Source organism: Wasmannia auropunctata, unplaced genomic scaffold (assembly GCF_000956235.1).
Source record: "Wasmannia auropunctata unplaced genomic scaffold, wasmannia.A_1.0 LD336038.1, whole genome shotgun sequence".
In the NCBI taxonomy this organism is placed as follows: Eukaryota; Metazoa; Arthropoda; class Insecta; order Hymenoptera; family Formicidae; genus Wasmannia; species Wasmannia auropunctata.
Window position 1 is genome coordinate 1,421,549 of NW_012026852.1, and position 12,377 is coordinate 1,433,925.

General features: G+C 45.4%; 1 protein-coding gene across 1 annotated transcript in view; it reads left to right on the top strand.

The window, feature by feature from the left end:
* Positions 1 to 12,377, top strand: part of LOC105452061 (filamin-A) — a 32,713-nt gene that overhangs the window by 7,291 nt on the left and 13,045 nt on the right. Inside the window, exons 10-13 of the mRNA XM_011692883.1 lie at positions 391 to 1,924; positions 2,005 to 2,140; positions 2,440 to 2,519; positions 2,597 to 2,764. Coding sequence (XP_011691185.1) covers positions 391 to 1,924; positions 2,005 to 2,140; positions 2,440 to 2,519; positions 2,597 to 2,764 — 1,918 coding nt within the window. The remainder of the gene's footprint in view (positions 1 to 390; positions 1,925 to 2,004; positions 2,141 to 2,439; positions 2,520 to 2,596; positions 2,765 to 12,377) is intronic.

The window sequence follows — 12,377 nt, forward strand, 5'->3', positions numbered from 1 at the left end:
TACTACCTTTCATTAGCTTTATTTGTAAATAGAGATGTGTTTTTTATCACCTATATCCGCCAATTTGTATGTCTGCAATCGATATAATCAACTCATAATTAATAATTTATAAGCAAAACCAGTTACTATGTTGCCTGTCGTTATTCACGAGATATACTTCTAACACTGAAAAATGTGATCGGAATTCGTAAAGTAGGATTAATTATGTGAGAAAATTTTCTTCAAGGTACTTCATATTTCTGAAATTTCTTTTCAATATACTTTAAATGAATATCATAATTTATTTACATTATTTCTTTAAAACATTGCAATTATTTCCCATTCTTATTATAATCGTCAAAATAATTCGGAAATAATTTAACGAGTGTCTACAAAATTATCTAATCGCAGCTCTTGGACACCGACGGCGCCATGCCCGGACAACCTTTTTCATTTATCGTCGACGCGCGGGGGACCGGCGGTCTCGGCGACGTGATCATCGACATCGTGCACGACAAGCAATCGGTGCCCTACAGAATAGAGGACTTCGGCCACATGCAGTATCGCGTGTCCTTCGTGCTTGGCGACGACGGCAAGTATCGGGTGTACGTGTACTTCAACGGCTCGGACGTGCGCGGCTCGCCGTTCTCCATACGCGTGGGAACGCAGAAGGGCTCGCGCAGGTCGAAGGAGTCCACGTCCAGCCTGGAGCGGTCCAAGGTGTCGTCGCTAGAGCGACGGATGAACGGGCTGAACGTGTCGACGACGGAACGGAGCAGCCCGACCCAGAAGATGTACACCTCGACCGCGTACAAGTCCATCAGCCCGACGCAGCGCGGTTACTCGCCCGTCCACCAGGCCACCAGCCCGACGTACAAAATGTCCAGCAACTACGTCACCGAGAACTCGACGACCTATCACAGCACCAACTCGCTGAACCGCACCCGCTCGCCGAATCACATCATCAGTCATAGCCCCGTGCCGAGGAACGTGCACAGCCCGTCGGTGCTGAAGGAGACGAAGGAGATTTACAGCAGCAGCGCGTACAACCACAGCTCGAGATCGCCGAATCTGCAGAGTCCCAGCTTGATCAAGGAGTCCAAGGACATTTATTCGTCCAGCACGCTGAACAGATCGCGCTCGCCGAACTTGAGCCCGACCGTCATCAAAGAGTCCAGGGACATCTACAACTCGGGATCGCTCAAGAGATCGCGCTCGCCCACCCGCAGTCCGATGACGACGTATCGCAGCGCCACGCAGAGTCCCGTGAGCCGCAGCTTCAGCCCGCGGACAACCGGCGACAAGGACGCGTCGTTCAACAGGCGCGGATCCACGGAAAACGGCGTCGTCGACACCAGCAGCAACGTGCGGGTGTCGTCGATGGTGGGCGGCACCTCGAGGCGCGACTCCTGGGACGCGATCGCCAAGACGAAGTCGCTGCTGTCGTACGGCAGCCTCGAGTCCCTCGCGAATCTGACGAGTTCGCCGACCGCGGAGAACCGCGGCGGCGGCAGCGGCGGCGGCAGCCCGAACGACAACTTCCTGAACAACAATTACAAGAGCGCGCAGAGCTACTCCGCCAAAAACATGTCGTCGCACTCCGCGACGACGAGTTACTCGTCCGTGCAGCAGAAATCGTCGAGTCCCGATTACGGGGCGAGGTACGACGGTCAGACGGCCGCTCGCACGCACGGCATCCTGAAGAACAAGAACAACAACTACTACGGCAAGATCGCGGACACGACCGACGGCACCGCGACTCACGACAGGTACCTGAACAACGGCGGCGCCGTCTACGTGTCATCCGCCGCGTCATCCGGTGCGAAGAACGGCACGGTGGCCGTCGCCACCGGAAGCGCCCTGGAAACACTGCCGGTGCACCGGCCGACCACTTTCAGCGTCAACACCGCCGTGGATCCCAATAAGGTCTCCGTCACCGTTACCGGTAAATCCCGTTGCGACTTTCGACGTTTTAACGCCTGCGTGTCGCGAATATACGATAAAGTCTTCATGTCTCTCTCGCAGGTCCCAACGGCAAGACCGTGCCGATACAGAAATCGAAGCTGCGTGGTTTGACGTATACCATCACCGCCGAGGAGGTCGGCGAGCACGTCATCCAAATTCTGGTGAACGGCCAGCACATCAAGGGATCGCCCTTCAGGTTCGTTGAACAAAGAAAATATTCTCTTGATGCGAAATCTAAGAGTTATTTTTTTCAGTATTGAATTTTTTAAATATTTATTATATATGGCCTCTCTTATATCTTTTTTTTATATTTATTATATATATGTAAGAAAAAGAAACAATTTTTGGAAAGATACAATTGGAAGTTTAAAAAGACTTAAAAATTAAATTTAGAAATGATTACAAATTTGGATGGTTTGTTAAATGCCCGTCAGGATTAAAACAATAGAAATGTAGCTAAATTATCCACATGCGAATTGTTTATGTAAATTTTAGATCGCAGGCGTATAACGCCCGAGCTATACAAGTTGGCAAGATCCCGAACGGAGTGGTGAACCAGCCGGTGGAATTCGAAAGTACGTATATCTGAAATGTAGGATTGCGAAACCGCGTAAGTGCGTCTGCGACAATAAAAGACAATTTTGTTCGTCAGTTGACGGATCGACAGCCGGCTCGGGAAACTTGGAGATCCTCGTAAACGGGGGACACGTCACGAGTTTCGTGAGAGCGCTAGGTAGTCAACGTTTCTTGGCATCGTTTGTGCCGCATGAAGCGGTCGCACATCTGGTCGAAATGACATTCAACGGGGAAGTCATCCCTGGTAAGTCACTCCATCATCTAATCCCGAAGCCTCTTAACAACGAAATTCACAAAGAGTTAAAAAATTTAAATTAAATTAAATTAAATTTAAAAAATTCAAAGGCTTAAATTAAAAATCAGCAATAAATAAAGGAATATATGAGTCAAGCTGATTATTATAATAAACAAGTTCGGTTCGTAATGTTTCTTTATTTATTGTTAATTTTTAAAAAGTTGAAATTAAAAAGCTCAAATTTATACGATGAGAATACGAATCGCTAAATAATCTCACTTATCAAGACATTTAATTATCATTTCCTTGCACATACATACGTTGAATTTCCAAAACTCAAATACAGTGCAAAATGAAAGTGTTTCTTAAGAGGCTTCAAAAAGTTGTTATTATTTTAATATATAATCATTTAGATTAAATATGACGTGACTCTCGGATTTCGACCACTGATGCGAAAATGAGTCTTTTTAACAGTTAGAGCGCCGTTATACTTAGAGCTCGAACATTTATCCCCGGTCCGTTCGCGTAATGTAATGTTCCACGCTGTCTCGTGTCCGGTATTTCGCGATCGCTACCTCCTCGCCGCAAATATCTTAATTTTCACGGTGCGGGTTTTTAGCGCGCCTTTCTTTTGTCAAATTCCGACGCATCAACGTTGGCGGCGGCGACCTCGGGCGCTTCTCCGCTAGAGAATAAATTCCTACTGCGTACGCACGCGAGAGCGCACGCACGCACGCACGCACGCACGCACGCACGTGTGCATGCATGCGTGTGCACGTGCACGTGCACGTATCTCCTGGAATGCGCGATAGTCTTTACCGTCGCCATTAAGGAAGCTGGAATGCATACCCATACATGTTGAAGCGTTGTTTAAAAGTACGCGTCGCGCGCAAATGATGATTTAAATCTCGGAGCGCGCGATCCATCGAAAGTCGATGGATATGCGTAAATCAGAATGGATACGTGATAAATATTATCACACCGGCGAATTTAAATCGACATTTCGTAAGGTGATTCACTCTATGAAAATTTTTATGCGTGAGACGAAGATATTTCGGAATTTAATATCTCGTGAGGTTTAATGAACTTTAAATCATGTACATACATAAATGAATTTAAAAATGTTACAATTTTTTTATCGCTTTACATAATTATATTAATATTTCTGATAGTAGCAATATTCAATTACAAAATACTCAATTACGTTTATATTCCTATTCAATTACGTTTATATTCCTTTGCAAATATATTTTTTAATTATAATAATTTTCATAATTTAATATATTCGTTGTTGAAAAAAATTTCTTAGTAGAAATAATTAATTTATTTTTCTACAGTCTTTCGCTTAATACTAATATTAATATCTATCGATATTTAATCAGTTTTTACTTAACACCATACGCATACAAGTAGCATTATTACGCATTATTAAGCAATGTTACGTTACTTAACTTATATTCTTATTTAATCGATACATCCATCGATGGCTCGACTCTTGCCGAATCGCATTTATGAAAGAAACGAAGGAATGTGCGGTGTATCAAGTTAAAACGTTAGCTCACATTCAGGGAAGTGTTACGTGCATACGTTAAATAGCACACCGTTGGCACAAATCCACCTTGAGAGTTCCGTCATGCTTCGCCACATCAACCATAAGTAATACTTCTCTTCTCTCACGCCCGCGAGCGCAATTCACAATGTACTCACTCTCTCGCGGCGGTTCTTATCGTGGAAATCATTCACCGTACGCCATAAAGCGTTATTTTTCTTATGACCTTTAGCGCTCTGCATCTGGCACTGGTATAAAGCCTCGTAATTCCCCCTCGCGGCTCGATTTCCGATGGCTATCGCCCTCGGACGGAGAAAAGTGTTGCAAGAGCGACTTCCGGTATTTCCCTCCCGCGCGCGTGTTTTCCCCCGCCGGCTTCACGCTCCGCGCAAACTTTTAAAGACGCCGCCTCCGCAATCTGCAAACAAAAACGAGGGTTTGCAAAATCTCTGCTTTATCTTGCCCAATGCGCGCGCGCTGTAAAGGCAACGTAAATAATAATTAAGTACAGCTCGTAAGCGAGAAAACTTCCTCGCAGAGTCACTCCCAGAGCCCGGCATGCAGCGGCTTCAATGCCGGAAGTCAGGGCCACGGAGAATCAAGTCGAAAGTTATATCTTCGCTTCGAGTCCCAATTTGATCTCTCCGCGACGCGAAGCGGCGGGTTTTCTTTTCTCCCGCCGCCGCCCCGCAAAGTTTCTCGACCGCGCGCGCGCGCATGTAATTATACCCGGACTCTTCCTCACAATACCTAAGTGCCCCGGGCCGAGCGTTCCTCGGCACTCACTCGCGCCCGGCCGCGCGCGGGGACGCGCGCGCGGAGCATCGGCGCGGAGCGATCGAGTTCATCCGCGTCCCAAGCATGCGGAGGCAAGCGTGTCTCTAAGTCAGCGGGTCATCGGGCAGGTCGTTGACTTGCGATTTCACGCATTCACGTGACGTCCCACTGACCCATATCCAACGTCATCGTTTCACCACGGGGGCTTCCTGAACGAATTTTTTTTTTATACCCGCCGGCGGCGCTACTCCGTCCCTCGCCGTCGTAAAATGCGCTTAGAGACCGTGTGCCCGCGATCAATGCCGCGAGGAACGACGATGCGCGTCGTCGTTCGTTTCTCTCACATCGTTTAGGTAAGGCTACTACAACACGCCTCTGTAGTAAAAGTCGCACAGAAACGCATCGAGCGATCGTAAGAGCGTATAAAGAAATCTTCCGCGCGCGCGATGCATATTCCATTTTCCGTCCGACAAAGGTTTTACACTTGCGAATCCGAATTGTTTAAGAGATGCACGAGGATTTAAAAAGTTCTCGAGAGTCCTCAATTGTTATATTATAACATTATATTCTTAATTATGTTACACTATCCATTTTCCGTCCGCGACAAAACTTTTGTACTTGCGAATCCTAATTGCTTAGAGATGCAAGAATATTCAAAAAGTTGTCAGGTATCTCGAGAGTCCTCAATTTTTATATTATAATAACCCATTATATTTTTAATTATGCTACACATATGTATGTGTTTATTAATTTCAAAGTTAAAAGCATTGGCGAAAGGAAATGCTCCGAAAGTGAAATTGTTGCCCATAGACAGAGGCTCGAGGCTACAGCGTTTCGCCACGCCACTGCACACGTGCACGAATAATATTATTTAGATGCCATATGCATGTGCGCTTCGACGTGGTTACGTATTCACGCAAAATAGCAAATGCACCCGGTAGCCATTATCTACCCTTTTCCGCGATAACGCATTACCAACGACAGAAAAATCACGTAAATACTTCTGCATTGCATTTTTCAAACCGCGCGCGTGTTTCATTTCATAAACTATTTCTCGTTCAGCAAACTTCTATATGTATATTCAGAAAAAGAAATTTGAGTAACGGAAATTAAATTCATTTGGATTGCAAACAGGAAACAGAAATTAATTCACGATAAATTAAGAGATATATATATAGAAGGGGAAAAGTTTTATTTTTTTTAGTCACACGATTGTGTGTTGAAAGCATCATGCATCGTGGACACGTGGTGATCGCTATAGAGTATCGAATATCGAATATTGTTGCGTAATCGGATCCCAGTGCATTCCTCCGATCGATATTTCGCTTGCATCCGCTATGGAAATCGCGCCTGGAATATGAGCGCATAACGAATACCGCGTGTACGAGACCGTCGTAGGTGTGGCTACCACACTCTGTATGATGTGTGTGTGTCGGCCTGCGGACGTATTTGGTTACGAATGAGGATACGCACAGATAGACCGCACCGCCTACGTGAACGCGAACACAATTCGAACACGTGGTCGTATCCTTACGACACCATCTCGCCGAGAGATTCCCATATCGAATCCCCTTCGAATCCTAATTCTACAAAACCGGGAGATTACGGTCAACTCGCGACATACATTCCCTTTTTTTTTTTTTTTTTTCGTGCACGGTCGACGCTCGAAATTTCGAGAAAGGTTTCCATCAAGTAGACGAAATGCAAAGCGAAGTTTCGCGAGTGAAATTAGATAACGCAGAGGTGAAATTGCAGCAACGGAATTACTCATCGGGAAAACCGCCTCGCAAGTCGGTTACTTCGTCGCGCCGCGCCGCGCGATTTTACGTTACGTGCGCGGGGCTCTTATTCGGTTCTGCTTCCTTTCGCACAGCGAAATCATACAGCGGAGTGAACACACGCGGACCGTTATCATCGATCGGCGGAAGAAATGCATACACACATATACACACGCGCGACTCTCTTTTCCGTTCGCGACACCCCACGGAGGTGTGCGACCACTTTGCCTACCGACGACACGTGGAATGCGTTCTCTCCTGGTTTTGCGCGGCACAAAACCAGGGGAACTTATCGCCCGATCTCCCGATCTTGCATAACTCTTTCCCGACGTTAACAGGTTTTTTTTTCCCCCCGAAACCGCGTCGCGTCGAACGCGATTATATTTGTCGAGCACATTGCGGAGTCATGCAATACCGCGTCGAACGCAAGTGGAACACGCGAGGCCTCGATTAATTAAAAATCTTTTCAGAACGAAGAAAAATTATCTTCGATCTCTAAAGCCGGGTAATAACTTTAAGCGCAATAAAAAATATATATGTGTATGTATATCTTCTTCTTCGAAGAAAAGAAGATATACATATGTTATTTCAGAAGATATAAAATTAATAACGTACAGCTTTGACTATAAGTACAAGGTAAGAAATTGATATAAACGTTCTATATAGCTAACGCAAAAATACATTAAAAAACAAATTATGTTTTATTGAAACATAAAATTTATTTTTATAACAATTTTTATATTTTGTTAGTTGTTTCTTCTTTCAATAACCTTTTCTAGTAACTAATAAATTGAGTGATTTATACTTTGACTTATGACCGAGGCTGTATATAATATATGAATGAATATATAATACGTATACAAAAATAAAATACACGTGTATGAAAAATTTGAATTTCTGTGCGAAAGAGGCAAACACTTCTTTATGCAATCCGAATACGTTCCGATTTCCATCGGTATAATTCGGAGCGATTTCTTTCGGGCCTTCGAGATACGCACTTAAATTACTCAATTGACCGCCTTACGCAACCGCTGTCGTCAAACGCAAGATCGTAATTATTCGCATATAATCGCGATAAAAGCATCACCACGGGCACCAAAGTGCGCGTGCGATAGATAGACTCGACACAGCGAAGTGATACTACAGTAGTTTAATAAAAGCAACGCGATCGAGTGCCGTGCGAGATTCGAAGGCTCCTCTATTTAACCGTGACGAAGAGACCCTGACATCCGAGAGAAAAAAATCGCACGGTTGTATAAGTTTTAGTTGGCGGAAACTCGAGGGATCCGCACGTCAGTTATCATTACGATATATCTACGCGATGCGTGCTTGACACCGTTAATCTCACGACTCTTAATTAAAGAGTCAATTAGTTCGGGAAGGACAATTAAGCCGCACGCGTTAACTTTTCTTTCCGTTTTAAAGAAAAAATAATAATAATAATAACCGCGACTCCTTCCTCGTAATAAAAGAATAATTGCGAATCTTTCCGCGTTTTAATGGCGAAAGGCATAGCCGTTTCTCGGTATGCAAAGCGCAGATGAGCAAAGCGCGATAAATAAATCATGAGCAACAACACGGCGCGAGCCGTGTCAGCTCGACACGGAAACACGGAATTTATTTCAATCGGCGCGAAGAGTAAACCGGCTGGCTGATAAACCGAACCTCCTCCCACAGGACAGGTGCAGCAATTTTTCATCGGCTCGTACAGGCCGCACGCTCCATAGACTTTCATGTTAGCCCGAGCACCTCGATAATGAGCCGCGGCTTCGGCACATATAATCTCCCCGCCTGTAATTAACCGACCGATGCCCGCGCAAATGAGCGCAGTTGACGCGCTCGAGTGATCGGGCGCGTGGTGGACTTATTTTCTCGCGACGAATTTTTCCACGTCGCCTTTCGAGCTCAAGGAGAGATCTCGCTTCGAGGAATCTCTGCGCTCGAGAAGGATCCAAGGAGGAAATCCAAGGATTCCAATAAAAGGATACCGAGATCCCGCGCGAGGCCAATCCGAAAATAAGCTGAACAAAATACGATTCCGGCTTCGATTCTTGACATTCGCGTGCGACTCTATTCGCGCGGAGAGTACGTATACTGTATTTGCTCTCGGTGAAACTCCGCGTGTGAAATCTCGCCACGCGAGGATGCTTGTACCGAATGACACCGTCTTCGCGGATCAATGTGAAAAATCGGCGAAAGGGCAGAAGGCGACAGACAATTCTTGCTCCCCCTCCTGATTTCCACGTCGCCTCCGGTGATTTCAACGGTCGGCAGCTGGCGTGAATGCGTAACTGCATGTGCAACGCGAGTGTGCAGTGTCATCGTATTCGTTCCCGGCGCGATCGTTTTTTTTTTTACAACAACGATAACGGCGATCGATTGATTACGCGACGCGCGGAGTGAGACTCGGGGGACTATGATTGGGCTTTATTGTACGCTCGTCTTTAATGTACACAATAACACAGGACGTCCCGAGGAAAACAGATCGTATTACGAAATTTACGAAACATCTCGTACGCGTTTCTCCCCCTCCGACGTGACAGAGAATTTGATTCAGGTTCTCGCTCGTCGAAAATCTCGATTGATTAATGTGTGTTTGCAAATCACAATTAATGTATTTGGCAAATTTCTCGACTCTAAGAAAATTAGTTAATTATTTAAAAATTATTGGTTTATCTAAATCGATCTAAATTTTTTAATTATTAAAAATTATTGACTTGTATAAATCGATTATTAAAGCCTTCATATACTTGTAAGATGTTTAGAGATTCTCGAATTTTTCTTCGTGAAACATTTAATTGTAGTATTGATTGTACGCCATGTATTATGTTTGTCGCTACATGCAGACGGAGCTATAACACGATTAGAATCATCAGAGAGGGGCGGTGGGAGGAGGGGAGAAAGATTGCAACTGTAATCGCTCATCTGCGACTCGGTTGTCGAGGCCTCGAGGGATATCAGTATTCAGTAATACTTGCTCGTAGCGTAGGATTTAATCTTTAAGAAATATATACGCATTTCTTTCTGCGTAATTAACGTATCGAATTGCTTCGTAATAAGTCTCTCGCATTTTTTTCTTATTACAGACGCTACTATTTCAAGAAATGCTAATTTCAGTTCTGTCTTCCCGAGTCTCCTCGACCGGATCCGCGTGTTTATTAATATAAATCCGCGTAATTAATCCACTCGAGTATATTTGATTGATTCCAATTTTCGAGATGGCATAATGAGCTAATCGTGAATGAGCCAATTAATATTCAAGCGCGTAATTTACGGGAGCGTTCGGTCGTGACGTGTCGAAACTGATTGAAATTTCTTGCGGCCTTGGAACTTTCGATAGATCGAACCGGGCCGAGAGAGAGAAAGAGAGAGAGAGAGAGAGATTTTCGAGCAATTTCGGAGCTATACGAGAGCCTACCTGCCGGACAACGCGCGCCCGTTATGTCGGGGAATGCAGCGATTCACCGTGCACGGTCGCTTCGCCGTAACTTCTCCTCATCGCTTCGCCACCGAGAACGAACGGTGTGGGTACGCGCGTGGTTCGTTCTCGTGGCGATTCAGCATAAATGAAAAAAAAAATAAATAAATAAATAAATAAAGGACACCGGCGATACGCGACGGTGGCGTAATCGGAAACTCAAGCAATGTAGCGCGACGTGGAAAGCAGGCCGGCCTTAAATCTAATCCTGCAACGAAACGTCGGAATTTTGTCCGCGCGGAATTTTTGCGCGTCGAAGTCAGCACACGCGACGTGCCTTGCTATTTCCCGCGTCGTATCGCGACGGATTGGATTATCGTTCTGTAGCGATTCCCGTCTACGGTGACTTCGCCGCGACTGTTCCGCAAACGGGACAACCACCGTTGGCAGCTTCGAGAAAGTTTCATTCGCGCGAAATCTTCGGTATATAACCGGGATAAAACGGATGAAATGTTACACATCGATCGTACAGCTATCAATTCATGTTATTGACTAATGTCTTCTCTCGCGAGATCTTAACGATCACGTCAGCTGCAACGAGAGATCCGCGCAAAAAAAACAAACTAGCAGTCGGCAGCCTCTGATCGCGGTGTCTCGGCGCGACGCAATTACATGACGCTCCCCGCGGAAATAAGTGGATCGTGATCCTTGCGGCCTTTTGCACGTACCGCTTTATTAACACGTACGCATTGCGTAAGAGCCGCGGCGTGGAGGGCTCGCTGTCACAGGTGTCAAAGGATCCACTCGTAATTACAGCCCCGCGCGCGGTTTCGGTCACGCACACTTTATATATGTATCCCGTTCTCGCAGAATCGTGTCAGGCCACGTGTATCCCCCGTCCGATGATCACGTACAATTATAACCGGCGAATATAGCGCAAATATAATCAGCCGTTATATTTGTCGTTACGCCCTGATTCGCCACAAAGCGGCCACTATATTGCCAGGTAAATCCGCGATTCGTAAAATATAAAAAAAAAAAGTCGGAAACGGCACATTCGCGCCGCGAGCTGCACGTAAAATTTGCATTCCTGCTTGAACCCACCGCTGCTCATCTAGCCTCGTATAATTATGCTAATTAATCGGACTTCATCAACGCCGGACACATCAGCAAATATACTTGTGATCTCAGATTAACTAAAACGTTTCGGCGGGGAAAATGATTCTTCTATTCTCTGGAATTTTTTCTTCTTTTTTTTTGCGTCGAGTGAAAGTAATGAATTCATTTTAAAAAACATGACTGTGAAATTTCTCTGATGTAATCTCTAAATAAAATAAAATCTCAACAGAGTTCTAGTCAAACAAAATCTCTATAAAATTAATGGGAATATCTTAGCTTAACAGCTGCGATATTGTAAAACCGATGCGGCTTTTGAAAGTAGCAGCGGGTTGAGAGGGGGAGGAGGAGGGGGACAGCAATCATCATTTTCTTCACCCGCGAGATTCCGTGAGAGACGGTTTTCTATTTATGTCCAACCCAGAGAAGGTATCGAAATACGCAGATCGGTATCCTGCGAGATAGCGTAGCGGGCCGCAAGCCAGCCGGTCGGGCGAGTGAAAAACGGATGGGAGAGCAGTCGGACGTACCGCACCGTTCCGGGGCCCCGCGGCGGCCAAACCCCCCCTTCTCCCTCTCTCTCTCTCTTTCTTTCTCTCCTCGGTCGCCGCAATCGCGATCGCAAATAGACAATAATGATGGATGTGGACGCGTAGATACATGGACTTTCGAATGCATGTTCAACTGCATGTTTTCTAAAAAGCGCGTGTTATTAACGTGGAAATAAGTAACGGATGATTGCGCCCGGAGAAAGTGAAGATAATTCGATCGATCGGTCGATCGTTGACCTTTGAAGGGGAGGTAAATTTGAGGCGCGATTAAAAATTTCGTCTGACGTTTATAATTCAGGAGAATCGAACACAATCGCGTCCGAGACCAAACAAGATTCTATCTGCGCCACTCGAGAATTTCTTCGTGGGTTGACTTTCAATAATTTGCATTCGGGGCCACTATAGATGTATGCGAAATGATCTATTTCGGATT